Source organism: Anopheles merus, chromosome 2L (assembly GCF_017562075.2).
Source record: "Anopheles merus strain MAF chromosome 2L, AmerM5.1, whole genome shotgun sequence".
Classification (NCBI taxonomy): Eukaryota; Metazoa; Arthropoda; class Insecta; order Diptera; family Culicidae; genus Anopheles; species Anopheles merus.
Genome location: NC_054083.1, coordinates 11,131,033 through 11,149,590, shown reverse-complemented (window position 1 = coordinate 11,149,590; position 18,558 = coordinate 11,131,033). Strand labels below are relative to the sequence as shown.

At 45.0% G+C, this 18,558-nt stretch overlaps 1 protein-coding gene across 8 annotated transcripts in view; it reads right to left on the bottom strand.

Annotated features, from left to right (window-relative positions):
- Nucleotides 1–1,480: 1,480 nt before the first annotated feature.
- The window catches only part of LOC121594837 (sodium- and chloride-dependent neutral and basic amino acid transporter B(0+)), a 55,308-nt gene continuing 38,230 nt past the window's right edge, over nt 1,481–18,558 (bottom strand). For 7 of the 8 annotated variants that reach the window (XM_041918547.1, XM_041918544.1, XM_041918545.1 and 4 more), the window contains exons 4-9: nt 5,795–6,026; nt 4,311–4,468; nt 4,160–4,203; nt 3,922–4,014; nt 3,573–3,839; nt 1,481–3,462 (exon numbers count right to left, since the gene is read on the bottom strand). In XM_041918547.1, the coding sequence (XP_041774481.1) occupies nt 1,839–3,462; nt 3,573–3,839; nt 3,922–4,014; nt 4,160–4,203; nt 4,311–4,468; nt 5,795–6,026 (2,418 nt within the window). In that variant the 3' untranslated portion in view covers nt 1,481–1,838. Of the gene's footprint in view, nt 3,463–3,572; nt 3,840–3,921; nt 4,015–4,159; nt 4,204–4,310; nt 4,469–5,794; nt 6,027–6,703; nt 8,088–14,114; nt 14,300–18,558 lie in introns of those variants that run through there. The other variant, XM_041918551.1, reaches the window with a different exon arrangement.

The following is an 18,558-nucleotide window of genomic DNA, read 5'->3' as shown; positions in this document are numbered from 1 at the left end:
TTTTGATTGTACTAGTCGGGCTCGTTGCCATCGGATCGACCAAGCCATATGAGCCGTACCGCAAACCATCCTCATCCAATCAATATCCGCTCTACCCGTACAATTTCAATCTGCAGCACCCGGAATCGGGCCGTGTTTCGGATGAGTTCTTAAACCGTCTCTTTGCCGAACTTCCCAGAGATTCTGCAGGAAGTGTGCCGTTTGTACACCTTGACGATAAATCATCGAACGATCAGTATCAGGAAGATGGATCAATTTCCCAGTCGCTCGATCCTCGACCGGAACAATCGACCGATAGTGTACAACCTAACCAAGGACCGGACGGTAAGAACGAAGCTGACAACGAGCAACCATTAAGCAATCCCGATGCACAGAAGGAAGCCACTGTTGAAAAGCCGGTTGGAAATAATCCATCCAAAGATAGCGAAGGGCAGCGTGAAAAGCAGGAAATCCCCGAGAAACAAGCAAAAGAGGATGAACGTGAGGTTGAAAAAGCCCACAAAGGCGACGGAAAAACAGCACACGAAAGTGATAAAGCCAAAGAAGCGCCAGAAAAGCATCACAGTCCTCCTCAAGCTGAGCAGTCTAATTTCAACCCTCGGTACAGCAACGGTCCCAAAGAGGGTCCTTCCCATCGTGAACGCCCTCCATTCCGTGCGGGCAAAACTTATCCCCGCGGTCCCGGACCAGCTCCACAGCCAGGCGCTGGTGGATCACGCCAACCGGCACCACCGCTAGTTCAAATCAACGTCAATGTCGCTTCACCAGTTGCTTAATTCGCTGTACTAAAGTGTGTAATTTAAACGAAAATAACGAGACACAACAAAATAAAAATGTGTAAACACAATTGCAAAGTCCAGTTTTTAGTGTTTTTAACGTAACCGTAATTTTTATTATTACCAACTTCCAACTTCCAGCGCAGGTCTCACTAGCGTTGCGTTATATACAATTCTCCATTGAAACGCGCACACGCGTGCCATTTTGGACAGGAAAGCAATGCTCGTCTTCCAGCCATATCCACACTCTACTAGGCTACATTAAGTTTCAGTACACCCGGTTTCTTAACACACATCTTACTTAATATTACTTTATCCCGGCCGAGTCGGTCATATCAGCGTTTGCCCAGAACAACAAAAAACTACTTAACTACTACCATCGTTTAGAAATGCGGGATCGTTCTCTCCCGCTTGGTATCGTTGCGCCTCTGCACGAAACAGTGTATGCCGCGCTAGCATGCCACAAAATAGATCTTCCAAGATCGTCGAATTAAGATCGCTCATGAGCACACTTCATTCCTTTTCCCGTAAGTGCATTGCTACGGATTGGTAACGATAACGAACAATGATGTTGCGTGAACGCAGTAACACATGCGATATGTTTAAAGGTTCACAAGTTGCAGCTTTTATTTTAAACACCTTCCTTTTGAAAGACGCGCCATGCAAACCTAACCCAAACACTGACATTAGAATGAGTTTTTTTCCTTTTGCTATTCGAATAAATAATATAAACCGATGAACCGGACACCGGTTAGGTCCTGCTTTCTCCCAAAACCCTACCCTCTTCGAATGAACAAACATAAACACACACGCGTCCCCATGAAATCAGTCCTTTGCCACCGGCCAAACCAGTTCGGAACACATATACACACCACGATCGGGTGTGTAATCGTAGCGGCAAAGTGTTTTTTTTTTCTATGTCCCTCCCATACCCTTGTCTTAGCACTTGTGTCTAACAGTATGTACAAAACTGCAACGTTGCAAACGCATGCAAACAGAAAGATACGGAACGAAAACGAAAAGTGTAACAATATTCTATTAACAGGCGCCAACCTCCCCTGCTTACAGCTCCGTCGAGTATTCCTCCGAGTTGATGGAAAACTTTCGCCAGCAGATGTGATCGCCACCAGCCGCACCTCCGCTGGTCGGCGCATGTCCATTACTGATGAAGATGTCCCGATTGTAGCCACCCTGTAGCCGGTCGCCATCGTTAGCCGGCCCACCGACGGCAGTTCTCGGTCCGTCCTGATGGTACGAGACGGCATTCTGTTTGGCACCGTGCACTGGCACCATGCCACCGTGCGGATGGTAGTGGCGCCCATGGACCTGCTGGTGGCTTTGGTTGCCCTTGGCGAGTGGATTGCGCACAATGGCCGTGCTCCGAGCGAACCCGGTCGCTTCCTCATCCCGCGGCATGATGTCGATGCGGGAGGAAAAGCTGTTGTCGGACGTTTTGCGCGAGTTGGGCAGCAAGTCGGCCCCGCTGCGTTCGCTGGGCGTCCGCTTGGTGTGATCCGTCGCGCGGGAAGACTTGCGCGAGCTGGCCGATATGCGGGGCGAACTGTCGTCCGTCGTTTCGGTCAGGGGAAGCGGTGGAAGCGGCGGTGGCGTATCCAGCCCGTACCCTCCGTGCCCACCCAAGGTCGTGGTGTGATGCTGCTGCTGCTGCTGCTGCGTGCTGGAGTGCTTGTTGTAGTGTGGGTACTTTTCCACACTCATGTCCTCTTCGATGGCCGAATCACCAAACACCGATCCGCTGTAGTTGGGCGAGTTGCTGCCCGTCGTCGAAAGGTTCCGGTTGGACGAGGCGCCGTACTTGTGCGAGTGCGTGTACTGGCCCTTCTTGATGGAGTTGGTGTAGTCCTTGGTGCCGCGCCGGCGCAACGTAAAGTCCCGCTCGCCCGTATCCTCGCAGACCGATTTCCACTGCTTCCAGGCGTGCCGGACGAGCGGATCGGCCGGGCCCCAGTCCTTCGAAGGTTTGGTCGCGCCGTGTATCATGCTGAAGATGTTGTAGTCCACCTGCTTGCTGATCTCGACGCAGGCCAGCAGCACGATTACCGACAGACTGAACACGACCGGCAGCCACTTGGGGAAGTAATCGATCAGCAGATCGTTGTCGTAGTAGGTGATCGACCACCAGCACAGCAGCGCCATCAGCAGCACCGGTATGAAGCCCCAGATGAACAGCCACGCCTTCAGCACGGGCCGGCCGAGCGAAAACTCAAGATCGGTGTAGAGATTTTTCGACCCGTACACCCAGATGATGAGGATGATCTCGAAGATCATGGCGCACACGGCTAGCGCACCGACGATGCGCGTGTCCAGGATGCGCGGGAAGATGTAGTTGGGACAGAGCAGCCCAGCGATGGCAACCACCAGCCCGGCGAGGCACACCGTGTAGTTCGGGTGCTTCCGGATGATCCGGGTCGAGGTGTAGATGTAGATGACGATCGATACGAGCGACGAAATGAAGATCACCGTGTACGATAGGGCGGGAATGAGCCGCTGCAGAGTCGGGTCCGACTCCTGCACGGAGATGGCGCGATCGTATATGACGGTAAGGGCGCTCAGCTCCGGATAGAAGGGATGAGCCTCGGTGAAGCTGTTGTTGTACTGGAACACGTAGAACACTACCGCGATCGCTGTGATGAGTATGTTGAAGAAGATGTACACAAAAGAGGTCCTGGTGTTGGAGGGAAGCGAGCAAAAAGGAACATGTTTAGTGGCTTGCAGTGAACAACGAGGAGATAATGTGTGTGTCCCCTTCACTCTCAGCCCAACGAGATAACTTACTTGATCGCATCACCCTTGTAGAGGAACTTGCCCGTCAGTACTGGCACTGCGCCAAAACCAATGTTCAGCGAGTAGATCACCTGCACGAGCGCGTTGAACCAGACCGTACTGTCCGCGAACGACTCCGGATGGAAGGGCCACAGATCGGGGAAGTACTGCTCGTTGATTGATTTCGTAACTTCCCACCCGGTTTCGAAGATCAGCAGTACCAGCGCCACAAAGCCGAACAGGTAAATCGATCGGCGATTAATTTTCCCACTGTGTGTGCTGTGGAAAGGAGTGACGCAAGAAGCAGGTATTTTCAGTGAGCATGACAATTTGGAGCGTTCGAACAGTCTGTGACACCTACCAAACCATCGAAATGACCCACAGCAGTATGAGACTCAACGCCAGCAAGCCAAAGTACAGCGAGCTTCTCCACACTGGACGGAGAAATGTTAATCTGTTGGGGGAGAAAGTGACAAAAGTAAGTGTAAATGAAGGGGTAAGAATTAACGCATGAGTCAAACAGCTGGACGAAACTGTGTCAGCCAATCGCTGAATGCAAAGTACGTGCGTGCAGGGTTATAGAAGGGAGAAACGCTTACTTCAAACATTCCTGTCCACTGCTTTGCTGTACGTCGTAACCATTCTGCAAAGGAGAAGAGAGAAACCCAGCGGATAATGTATGTTAAACAAAATGAACAAATTGGTCAGGTTGATGGATTTCGGTGTTTTGGCCGATCGGGCATGACTCACATAAATGGCTTGCGGGTTGATCGTAACCGATTTGGAACACTCCCGCAATGGCACAGATTTGAATGCTAGCATTCCGATGTAGAGCAGTGCAATCACGGATTGCATCGATGTCCATATCGCCGCCAGCCACGAAGCAATACGTCCCACCAGACTGGCACCTGTTGACGGTGAAACGAAATATGGACGTTTGGTTTGGTTTGCTCGGTATAACAATAGTTACGTAAATCAATAATCGATTAAGATACAAACTAAATGCTTCATTAACTACATTTTCGAAGTTGGGATGTATAAAAAAAGAGCTGTTTAACGCAAAAGTTAAAAAAATGTCGATAGATAAATCCAAAAACATAACTTATAGTAAAAAGGTCTAGCAATTCGTATAAGGAAGAAGTCTATTTTTTGTTATTGAATTATTACAGGTATTCTCCGATGTATACTATTAATGCGGATCGATTTTAAAACTCGACCAAAAAATAATTTACAGTCGATGCCTCTAAATTTTGGTTTCAACTCGCCTATGTTTGTCTCTAAGCCACCAATTTTTGACAGCATGTCACGATTTTTGTCTCTAAGGCATCAATTTTGGATAGTGCGCATGAATTTTTGTCTCTAAAGCCCGCGTTAGAGCCCCAGTGAAATTGAACGTGAAATTTTGAGTCATTTTGCTATATTTATTTTTTTATCAGAATATTATTTATCGTACAACAAAAGATAGGATATTCAATCCCTAACTATCTAGACTATAAATTTTTTTTTTTAATAATTTCCTTATTATTCTACGCTTTGTTCACGGAGAAAATATAATGGCCAGGCTTCAATGTTTTGAAGGATTGAAAAAAGTTGGTATGTGTTTTTTGGAATACAATGGCTTTAATGTTTATTGAATTTTATTATTTTTTCTAAAAAAAAACCAATCAGATTAAACGGTTTTGGACTGTTTTTGGAATTTTAATTAATAGTCATACATCTGTTAATACCTTGTAAATTTATCCACTGGAGTACATCAAGAGACGAAAATTGCCTTATAGACAAAAATAGGTGTGTAAGAGTCAAAAACCGATGCCTTGGAGTTTGCCAAAATTTGGCGGCAAGGACTGTATTTGGCATTTAATAATTGATGTATCAAACCAGTACAATTTGCCCACATTATTATCAAAGTAAAAAAAATCGCGTTTGTCGAGTATGGAATATATAGGAAAATACCTGTATACTATTAATAACTAGGTCAATTTTCAGTCGTTTAACCATACATAGGAATGATCATTTAAATTACAAAGAGTTAAAAGATTTATAAGAAGAAAATCGACTAAAGATTAAAGGGGATTAAAGGGTAATCATATAAAAATGTGATAATTATTTGTGTTGTTTGTCTATTAAATGATCTACTTTTTCTAAGATTTTTATAAAACCAAGATTCTAATAAACAAATCTATTCAAATAATTCACCCATCTTTGGTAATACAATGCTTCTAAATTCAACTTACCCTTCAGGAAGGGAGCTGCGCGCCACATGTGCGCCGAACCTTGGCCAAGAAACTGGCCGAGCGATATTTCGAGCAGTACCACCGGGAGGCCGACTAGAAGGAGCAGTATAACGTAAGGTACTAGGAAGGCGGATCCATGCAGCTGCAGTTCCCGCGGGAACCGGACCACGTTGGCGAAGGTAAGGTTCAAGCAGAGACATAGTATCACACCGCGAAATATTGATGATCTTGACTGTGAAAGAGAACGAGAGAACGGAAGACTTCAATGCCACTGCTGCAGACGACGAACTCTTCTCGTATATGTGGTTGGTTGAAAATAATTGTTTAAAAATTGGAGCTAAAGCTTCTTCGTCTGCTCGAATGCAATAAATTGACGACGTGTAAAGCATGAACTGCAACAACCGAATGAGCTTATAAATAATTTAATTTAACTACACAGAGAAAAAAACAGTTGCTCTTGACACAGTTCAACGAGCGACACACAGTGTGCGAAGATGGAAAGCATTTGTAATTAAAACAAACGATTCTATACACGCATGCATTAAGCAATTGTTTTGGTCTGCATTTGCTTCCAATCTTTTTTTCCTCTCCATCCTAGAGAAAACGCGAATGGCGAAACAAGTTTCCCGAACCAAATCCGATCTCAGACGAGTGTCGGCTCAGAACGAACTGCTCGAATGCGTACTTCATCAAGCGTGACAGCTCTACTACAGCAGACAATGCAAATGCAACGCTAAGGAGACAACGATTGTCTTTCAATTAACCTCCGTTGCATGGAAAGCTGCGTTATGCGTTTTTTTTGCTTACTTAAATAATCAGTTTTGTGTTGTTGTTTTTTTTTACTTTTTCGTTTCAACGTTGACACCATATCGAATGTACGGTGTATGTGCGTGTGGTTCAGCTGCTTACCTTCTTGTAGAAACGAAACTGTTCATCATCTCTCGTGTAGTAGAGGTAATCGAGCAAATATTTAGCATTGTTGACATCCATTTTCCTCATGTTGAATGGACGGTCGCGTTAAGTACGCCTTTTTTATGTCAGTGTGAAACTGTGCGTTTGCCGCCACTTGGCCTCTTACTTACTTACTTACTTACTTACTTACTAAACACTCCCCTCAGCGAATGCTTTTCAAACGCAACGCTTGGCAATGTGCGCCGCGTGGTTGTTAAAATTTGTTAAAACTTTTACTAACATTGGCACATGAAAGATTTACAAAACCTGGCTGTGTTCGCTTCCGCGCTAATCGTTTCTGTTTTCGTTTGTGTTTGGTGTGTCGTTGTTTGTTGTTTTTTTTTTGGCTTCTCTTAGTACACGTTTTACACGTCCGCCCCACACCGGTTCCGGTTAGTGGGTTATTGCATTACGTATGCGACAGTTTGTTGACACTCCATTTGTTTGCGGAATAAATATAGAGGAGCAAGGGGTTTTCCCTCTTAGTTTTTGACTGTTTAACGTTCCCCGGCACTTCATTCACCTTTATTGTGTTTAATTGTTTGCGTCAAAACGGGAGGGCGGCTTTACCAACCGGCACGGGTCGTGGTGATTGTTTTTCGTTTATTGACTCCACCGATCGCTTTGCTTTCGCAGCCGATGTTTTTTTTATTATTTGCTTTTGTGTTTGTGGGGATCAATGGAGGGAAGCCAGGCTCCAAGCTTAAGCGTACACATGTATCAACCACTTTTCTTCCACACTTTCGCTCTCGCGCTTAACTATCATAGCATGGCGTCGTCATAATTTCATAGCCACTCACACACACGAAGACAGTCACACATAGAAGAGGATGAATTAGGAAAGGGGGGGGGGTGAGGAACGCCACCCGAGCTTCTCAGGTCCCCTCTTCTAGCCCGCGCCGTAAATTGCTTCACGGCCGCTGGTCACAGGGCTACGGTGATTAGCATTCCCGGTGATCTCGTCGATCGGTCGAGATTTGCGCTTAAGCCGTTTGTCACACTTGCTTCGTTCTGCTCAGCCGCCGGTGGCAATGCGCCTGCGGATGCACCAATGTCCACGGCCCACCGATAGGGCGACAGCATTTCACCCGAATGCAGTACGATGCGGTCTTCCGCCGTCTTCCGTGTATTGCCATCGACTGGTGCGGCGGCGGGTGTCCGACGACAAAGCGACATAATTAACAATTTCGAACCATAACGAGGACGCGCCGCCGTGTTTTCTTCACCGTGCCACCGCAGGATGACACTAATCACATTTTCACACACCGTTCAATAATAACGGGCACAATGGCGAGGCAGTGCTAAACAGCAGGAAACGAACACTCACTACGAACGTTACAAACTATGGAACAAAAACGTAAGAAGGCACGAAAAAGACATAAGAAAGGTACTCTTCAAGGTAGCGCCGTTCCCGTGACGATTATGGTAACCCTTCGAGCCATCATCCAATCACCCCGGTTAGCTGTTACATCTCCCAAGCGATGCATCCCACCCCGGTCACGAGCATCACGGGTGTGAGGTTCACCTTTGCACGATATCGACTCGAGCAGAAAGTCGAATCCTAGCGGCAAAAACCATCCACACTCGATTGGTTCCGATAAGAAGCGGGTCTAAGCCCCATTTCCTTCAAGGCAGCAGCAAAGCAAATTGGCGAATGAAAGTTGAACAAAAACACGCTGCTGCTGTTGCTGCTGCTGCAAGCGGCTTATCGATCACGTACCAATATCTGCAACGTGGGGTCTCTTCCCCCGGATGTGATGCACTCATGCACATGGTGCAGAGCAGGGCGGTGAAAATGGAAACATAATAGAAGCAAAACTATTTTAAATCACGCTATTCACGGCACACGAAAACCTTCGCGTGGGTTCCAGGGGAGTTATGCGAGATTGGGAGATATTTTCGTTAGATCATTATCTCAGGTCGCGAAATTGTTCGACGCTTTTCGTGCAGCGTTGCTGGCTCAACCGCCATTGTCAGCTGGTGGTTATCAAACGTTGGCTTCACTTTTGGACAGAAAAAAGAAAAATTGAAATGGTAATTTCGTTTTCGTCAGTTATTGGTATCTTCAGGATGTACAGTTATTAACTTTTCGTTTTGTTAGAGCATTGTGATCGACTTTGATAGATTTTGATAACGGGGTATTGTAAGTAAGTCTATTGAACAATTTGGTAAGCAACTTTTATGACTAGAATTTAGATCCCATGTGTCAACAAGAAACCTCTAAAATTCAAACCTGAAACATACATTGATCCTTGCTTATATTATTAAAAATTACCTATTTCGATTTCCAAATTTTACTCGGATCTAATATTTCAATCGTAACATATTCCCACTTAATGGTTTTTGGTTCGGATTAAATTATCCTTCAATAAATTACCAAAATAATGTTCAACATAATATTCTCAAACAGGCTGTTAGTCAAAATAACAAGTATAAATTACCACAAAGTACGCACTAAAAATATTTCACGAGCTCGGTTAAAAATAATGCCCAAATCACTCAAATCACCCGAAAAAAAAATAGCTCACTTTTCTGACATCTCAGTACAAATTTCACGATTCCCAACAATGAGCTTTACGAATAACCGAAAATACAGTTGACATTACTTTTTAAATCAATCTCGGCAAATTGAATTGCCAAGCTCGTACTTTAACAAAGCTGTCACCGTTCTCAATTGTCAAAATGACCATGATATCGGCAAGGGAATCACAGTTTGGTCGAATGATTGTATTAATGCATCAAATATTCTACATTCAGAAGCAATAATGTGTAAAATAATACGATGTTTAATTTTTTTTTGTTTTCCATTACAGCTTGTGACGAATTTGTGATGTTTGCAAAAAAAAAAACATCTTGAGCTAAGAGCTGCAGTGGGGGAAACTTCTTATATGCTGTAGTTATAAATAATGGTTTCTTTTTAGAATAAATCGTTGTTCTCCGACGTAGTTTGTTATCGTAGCAAAGTATCAAAACCAACCAACTGTTTTATGCTATAAAAAACAATCACTAGCAATATCCCCAAATCTTCCAGTTTATTGATATCTCAGGTTTCCCAAACTGAAATCTTGGTTAAATGCGTGAGCTGACATTATCATATTTAGCCAAGTTTTTTTGGTTATGATAGTTTAACCGAGATCATAGCCGAGATCTCAGTAGAGCGAATGGCCGAGTCTCGGCAACATTTTTAAAGCGCGTACTTTTACATTTAATACCGACTTCTAGTGGCAGATTAACACGAGTTGGGGCGATCACACGAATGTAGGCCTTTATGAAGTGTCGAGCGAGGAGGAATTCTAAACCAGGAATTCTCAAGAGGAATTCTAAACCAAAGTAGGATTGGGAAGCAAATTTACTCATGAGCGAGGGGTGGGTTTTTTTTCTCGTGGCTTCCTCAAGACGTCGCAAGTGTGCGTAGTGCTTAATCCGTCCCTGACCACTTCATTCACAAATCGAACGAATGCGTCGAAATGAGTAATACAACACTTAAAACGCGTGTTAGTATTTAAAAACTTAACAAAATGTAACAAACAATTACCAAATTCCCTCAAACTATCGCTAACAAATTCGAAACATGTCTAATTACCATGTAAATTTCGCCCCATTACCAATATTCATCTTCCGGAGTTGTTCAAAAGATGCAAAGAAGGAATACATGTTTTCCTCCAACAGGTGTGTATCTTCTCTCATAAATTATGACAACAACTTTGTCATTGCGACTGACACCGTCCACTATTATCGCTCTGTACCAGAGCTCCAACCTACAATCTTATGGCGGGAGCAGTAGTGCAGTAGTGCGCAACAAAGGCGTCTAGCTAAGGGATGTGAGAAATTGGATGCTTTTGTTATTTCCACCCGTTTCCACTTCCAGAGAAGGCCAACTTCATGCATCAGCTGATGATGATACTGGCAGACCGACTGCTGCTACCTCGCCCTCCTCCCTAGCTGATGATATGCATATCTGGATCAAAATTGTCGATGCGTGAAAAATGTTACAGTGGCAGCATTAGAAGCAAATTTCGTATGCCAGTGTCGTTGTGCGCTATCTGTCGACGAGCTGTAGCTTGTGCCCGTAAGCTCAGGTGTACTGAAGCGTTTGCGATTGAGCTGTGAACAAGAGGATTGAGACTGAAGTTTGGCCCAAGTTGCACCGGGGAAAAGAAAGATACATCCCGAATGCAACAACCGACAGGCTTCCAAAGCGGTGTTGTTCCGCACTCCTTCCTTCACAAACCACGAAACTTCCTCTCCGAGGGCGTTGGATGGTGCTGTATGGAAATGAGATTCCAATCGAAACCGTATGTATTTCCGAATGCTCCCACACATACTACACAAACACCGGTTGGGGATCACTGACGTTGCATTCGGCGTTGAAAGCTGGCCTTCGACTTTAACACCCATGTCTGTCCGAGGCGGCAAGCACATATAGTTCCGCGTTACAGGGTATAGAAAACATTAAAACCACCCCGCACGCTTCAGGAGGCCACCTTTTTCGGTAGAAAATCAGCCCACGTCTCGATTCGCTTCGAGGACGCTTTCTATCGTCAAACTTCTTCCATAGAGTAGAGTAGAATACGAACAGACAAACAGCTCATATTTTGTGAGTCCGTGTGTGTGTGGAATTTGCGGAATTGAGTTGTAATTGTAGGTGAGCGCGAATCAGCACAGAACTTGAACTTTAATGGCCCCTGCTGAGTGCGCGGCAAACGTTACCCCAGGTAACACAGTTGTGGGCGGTTAGAAAGCTTCACACATGATTCAAGATTCCAAAGCTGTAGATCGTGAATCGATGCTGACGGCCCTCATGCGGAGGGAGGTGTAACAATGCCGCAAGCCTATCGCCAACCCGTTGCCAAGAAGGAAGGAATGTATGAAAGGACCCCAGGAAACTGGTTCTTGGAAATATGTTTCATTCAACGAACGGAAGGGATTGCGTCATGCGGATAGCAGTCGGTAGTGAGTGTTTGCAATATCATTCAACCCGTTTGTGTTATATCAACTTTTCGATACAAAAAAGTAAACAAAAAGAGGAACAAATCAATTTGAGACGCCAAAAAGCCAACTTAAAAAGGTTCTGCAGTGCAATAAAATGAATAAAAAATTGCACCTTTGAAATTGCCTAATGACGGTTCCCCCTTCTGTACGATACAAAGGCCAACGTACAAATACTCATATTTGCTGCAGTACTCAAACCTCTACGGGACGACGCCACAGGGCATCAGATTTATTACCGACTGCATTGTGCGAAAGACGGCCAGTGACTGGTGGGGCCACACAATAGAGAGCTCCGATACAACAACAAAAAAGGCATGTACGCTTTCATCTGCATTGTCGTTTGCAGTGCGGCACTGGAAATGCACTGTAAATATTTCATTAGCATAAGAAAAGCTCCAATTAGTTGATGATAAAGCGATTAAAGTCGCTGGTTTAGACGCGGTTTTGGGGAAACATTTCTTGCGGGAGAGGCCGTGTTGTCCATCTCGACTATTGTCGTATCGGTTTGATACTTTCGCAGTTGCAATAGATGGATGAAATAAAAAATGACCACCGGTTATAACGATCCCTGGGAAACACTCATTGCGGTGGGTGTATTTGCGATTAATAGTAGGCAAGCAGATGAAGAAGCGAAACAAACGGCCGCCCAACGGTCATAAAACGAAAGTCTCAATATTCTGTGGGACTGCTGTGCCTGTGCAAGGTGGAAGGTGAGCAACAACAGCCCGAGCGATTGTGGTCACAACCTGGCTGGCCCCGAAAGAATCGATGAGAATTGTTCCAGTTTTATGTTTTGTTTTGTGCGGCGCGGTTATTTCTATCCAACACTCGTTTAAGTTTTCATTTATTGCATTGCAGCCATTTTTCTTTGGAAAGTGCAATAGCCTGCTAAGGCGACGGCTTGCTTGTTGGCTTTTAAGCGCAATAATAAAGAAAAGATCTTATCAAACACAAAGATGTAATAATAAATCTGCAGTATTGTAATACAACCGTGATACAGGGTCATCGATAAGATGTGAAAATAAAACGATTCAGGTTGTTAAAAGCCATGTGACTTGAATTTTTGAGTGTCTTTCACAAATATTGAAATTAATAATTAAATTATAACCAAATGAACAATGATGTTTTTTTTTGCATTAAAAATAACATTAATATTTCCGTACATCCTCTTGAAGGGTTACGTTAAATCGAAATCTGAACTCTACCGTCAATAGCTAACTCCCATCTATTACCACCCGATTCTTCCACACAAAGAAAGTACATCATTCGACGTAATACAATCTCTACATCCAAAATAGCAAAAGTAACGCATAGGTGGAGAGGATCCATTACTAACGATCCCAGCAGCAGCACGATCACCGGTCCTCTTTTTACGTGCCGATCCGAAAGTGATCAGCTTCCGAGCTGGCCACAAATTAATGGCCAACAGTATGTGGCTCATAACGAGATCTGCACGGAGAGCACCCGGTTGGTTGGTCTTTGATGGCTCATTACGGGTTTGGCACGAAATTTCAAGCATCAAAACTGCCCTGTACTTCTGTGGTCATCCCAACCCACACCCTGGCCGGACAGAAGCAGCGCCCCACCACCACACGTCACGTTTAATGCTGAGCTTAGTTTTAATTATGTGGCGCTTTTGGCAAGGCCGCTTTCGTGGGCTTTCTTTTTTATGTTACTCTTATTTTTGCGGGAGGAGTGGTGCAGGACGGTTGGTGCTCCGTTGGCAAGGTTACCATAATCGTAGTAGTGTACTTGTGTATTTTCTTATTTCACTTTTAAGCCGCAGCTGGAATGGAACGAATCGGAGGAGATGTAATGGGTGTAATGTGCTTCAATGGAAGAAAATCGCCCAATATTATTAGCTCATTGAAGCAGTGATGCACTAGCAAAATATTACGACGGGAAATAAAATTGCCACAAATACACTGATGCTCAGACACAAACACAAACAGGTACACACTTTCTGGGCACTTTTGCGGTGAATGTAAAATGCACTTGCTGCACTTTCTGCCGTCGAACGATCGTCCACAATTGCTGCGTTGCTCAAGGATCGAGTACGACCTTTTCGGACGTGGGTAAGCTGTGTTTTCGTTTCTTCCTGCACACACCTTGCAGTCAACAACAGTGCCCTACGGCCATACACAAAGATTGATGCAGCAGGACACCAACATCCCCTTATTGCCCCCTTCAGCCACTCAACACACACTGATGGAGCAAATTCTTTATCACTTCGAAGCGAATTGTCGAATATTACACTGCCGTTGTTCCACCCGAAAATCAATGACAACACCCGTAGCACAGAACGGGGAGGTTGGGGCAAAATTTCCAAAAACCTTGAACCACTTTTTGGGAAATTTATTTATTCAACTTTTGCGACCTTCTAGCGTGCTCTTTTGCTGGTTCGTTCTGCCCCATCGGCGATTGCACACTGCCGAGCGCGTTCCACTTGTCACCCGTAAAGAAACAACGGGCCCGACCGAAAACAACGAACGGCCGCGAACAGAGCGGTGTACGACCGTACGCGCGATGCTGCACCATCCGTATCCGAGAGAAAACTGAACCGCAGGCCGGCAGGCTGGCAGGCGAGTGGCTTTGCTTACTTTGCGCTCCGTGTGCGTCTGTTGTGCCGGTATGGTCACGGAGCATGGCGCACGCCAAGAAACACGAGAAGGCTAAGGCTCACTTCCTAGCCCTCTCCTTCCCCTAACACATCGCACACTACCTGAAAGCAGGTTGAATGAAAGCGCTTTAAAAAAATAGCAACAACAACAGCTCACCCAAAGAACAACCTCTGCCAACCCTCCCTCACCCGATTGGAGTGCATTGCAGGTGGCCACGTTTCCCGTCACCCCTTTTCTGTTGAGCTCTCGTCGAAAGAAAAACAGCGGGGTTGGCTTCAGAATGCAATTATTTCACTCTCTGCGTTGAATATACAGAGAGACAAACATAAAGAGAGATATGGAAAGAGAGAGCGCGCGGTGGTTTGCTCTCGTGGTTGAGAGAGTTGGTCTGGTTGATGATAGCAAAGCTCAGCGGTTTTTGAATATTTTCCAAGCAACAGTTGCTAGGTAGCGTACAATAAAAAAGCGACCGCGTCGTTGGATTGCCGTGGCCAGTCAGGATTGAAAGTAAGAAAACATACGCCAGCAAATGCTGACGGCCACTGGGTAGCATCGACAAGTGGGGTTGACTTTCACGCCTGATGACACACGCACTTTGTTGTCGATCGACCTGTCACGCACCGACAGGGCACAGACGAATGAAGCAAGTACAGGGAAAACGCTCTCACGATCATCATTTCATATTGCCCCATACTCCACAACCTCAGTGCATGTGCCGGTTTACAGTAGCTTGTCAAGCAAAAAACTAACAACCAAAGTAGCGAGCGGTGATCGTTGACAGACGCAAATCAACTGAACCCTTTCTGCACGCCAGCCCTTACTTTTGCGCACAAACAAGAACAATACGGTCGGGAGAAACGTAAAAAGAAGAGAAAATAATACACACACACACACACACACATACAGTCACACAAATCAACAACAAACTTGGAAAGGGAAATCAACAACAGGCGCAAACCCATTTCCCAGCACAAGTGGGTCAGGTTTGGATGCGTTTGTAGTTTTGTTTCTTTCTTTTTTTATGCTGCTGCCGCTACTACCTTCTTGGATGCGATTGAGGCGGACATGCCGGTGTACGCGCACATTTCGCAAGCTTCCGGCCCCGCGTTTGACCGAGCTGCTGGCTGGATGGATGGTACACACAGCGAAAGGTGTTTATGGGCGGCCAAGCCCCCTGTACAAGGGTGGCAGATTGGCACCGCACACCCTTTGCAATTCAAATCTATTTCCCTGTTTTTTTTTTGCCGAAACGATTTGCATTTCCCTAATTGTGAATGGATAGAATAATGAGATGAAATATGAAACATTTACATTAACAACTCGGTAAATGGTTTAGATTGTATGAAAATTGGTTCGTGTATTGTTGTTTGTGTTTGATGCATTACACCATTTAATTGGGAAATTATTGTAATAAGTTGATAAATGATTTGCTTTAAATTACTAAATTGTACAACGTTGGTACCTTCAACCTTGAAATTAAGTTTATGGTATAAATAAAAGTATACTTTTCATAATTAATAAACCATAATTAAACTTAAACGACCACAATTCCTGTCGTAACTGAATACAATTTCTTGTATAAATTTAAATTTCAACAACTTGCACCTTACAGGGTTTTCCAGAAGTTTTCATAGCTGTGGCCTACTTAATTGTCTCTTTCTTTCGTGAAATGAACACTTAATTTAACAGGAATAGGACTCTATAGCACCATTGTTGGGCAAATCCAATAGGAATGTCCAAGGAGCTTGTCCAAACAGGGTGCCATAGGGTCCAATTTCCATCATGTGAAGTTCATTTCCCACAAGAAATAGCCAAGTATGTGCCGTACAACTATAAAAACCCCTGGAAACCCCTGTAAACTTAATGCTTCACGTTATCTCTTAGCATATCAACGGCAATTCAATATCATCATTTTGTATAATCGAGCCAAATTTAGAACTTTGTAAGCTGACAAATAACCCCATTCATAGCTATTGTGGATTTATTGTTCGACGGTCAAAGCTCCTAATGCACACATCATCTTTGTCACAGCACTACGTAACCGCAACAAAAGCGCATCGTATGTCCACATCCAACCGTCCTACCTATTTGAACGCCATCGTCCGTGGGCTGTGATGGACCGGCAATTCCTCCAACGCATTCCTCCCAAAACCGACTAGCTGCCCACATGCACCATTTGACTGCTAGCATTCTGCCGGCCAGCGTGGTCCAACACCTCCACCAGCAGTCGTGGTAAGTGCCGGTAAAGCGAAACGCATGTACATTGAAGCCTTTCTGCTTCGATTCATTTGCACCAGCCAGCAACAACAAAAGGGATATGGATACGTGCGTGCGTGCGTGCGTGCGTACATTTCGATACCGAGTCCACCTTTCCTTCTCGTACTGCACTAGTGATAGCGATTGGCTGTAGGGCACGGGTGTGCAAACAGATGCACCTTTACACCACCACCAACATCAAGTGGGGGGAATGACGTTTGATGAAAGTGCGGACGGTGCTGGCTGCAATTAGCGAAGCGTTGGTAAATCGCGAATGCACCCAATGCACAGTTATTGGCCGCCGATGTGTACAGAACAAGATTTTTGCAGCAGACGGTGCGCGCGTGTGTGTGTGTTTTTGTATCCGAAGAATATATAGCTGTAAAGTGGTACAGTATTGCATGGGAAACGAAACAGTGCGAATGAAGCTGGTACGAATGTGAAACACGCCGAAGCACGTTTAGTTGGTGCATTGTTGCTAATTAAAGCTACGTAGCTACAAGTATGTTGCATTTCTCAGTCATATTGGCAAAGCGACGAAGAGAACATCGCAATTATGTTGTACATAATCTTACACGTCCATTCTGTATAACTTTATTAACGGTTCTTGTGCTAAAAATGTATCTTTTTGGTTAAAATCCATTGTTTTATGTATTTGGATAACTGGTTTAATATTATTAAGCCACTCTACATACCACAAAACAGTGCGTTAAACCCTGATGTAGTGTCACCAAACCACGGGCTGATTCTATTAATTTCCCTCCACCAAATTATATCATCAACAAACATCATTCCGGTTTGTTTCATTTGTATTTTTTTGGCCAACGCATTCCATAACCATAGATGCTGTGTGTCGTAACACGGTTTCCTGCTTGATGATATTAACATTTTAACGAAGGTGAACAGCGCCGCACCAGCAGCGCGCGAACAGGAAATAGAAATGGTTTCAAACGGCGTGGCCTTGTGGCTTTATGTTGCGCTGGGAGGACCAGAGAGAAGCGAAGCATACACCAACGGGAAGAAAAAAAAAATAATACAAATCAATCGAATCTTTCCTAAACTGTAGGCAGGAGTTTGGAACAACTTTCTCCAAAATTTGTGCCTTCCATGTCCTCGTCGGAGGACGGTTTAGAGGATGTGGAAATTTGTATAATCCGTCCATTAGGCGACGATACACGGTGGGTTTCGTTTGATAATGCCGAATTACTAGGGATCGTTCGAACGCGCCTCGTGACCGTGTAAGCAAGAGGTTAAGGGTTTTGGTGTGACTGTGGGACGTCAGTGACGGACAAATCCCTTTCTTTCTCTAGCGAATAAGCGATCAGCATCATCATTATCATGCTCGGATAGTGGTGAAGCGAAGAAGATGCACCACACTTCTTGCGTGCGTCCCCAATCCCACGATGAATGGTGCCTTTTTTATTGGTTTACGAGATGCATTTTCACTGTTTTGCCTGCTGCAGCTAGCGATGGGAGACCATTTGCCGCTCACCTGCACTGTGGTCTGAATCTGGCCTGTAGAAATTCAACTTCTTATTCAACCGAACTCATACATGCTGCACCTTCATGCCGAATCTCAGCCAACAAGCTAGACGGCGAAGGCATAGACAAGATTTCATTGCACTATAGATGCTCATCCTTCACCGAGCGACAAACTCCCACGCACCGGAATAGTCAAGTGCACGGGCTGGGCTGGGGCTGCTGGCCCCATGGTGAACCATATTAAATTCTATCCACCCCAGCAACGCGTGGGTGTGTTCCCTTCGTTTAGCTGCCGTGCGCGCACAAGTGTGTGCTGTAAAGTAATTCAATTATCTTTTCGAGATGTGCTTAATGGCGACAATATGCACCGGTGGTCTTTGTGTGCCGGCTGTCTTCCAACATGAAACCGTGGCGCACGCGTGGTGTATGATTTGTGGTGCAATGTTCGTGGAGGAGATTGGG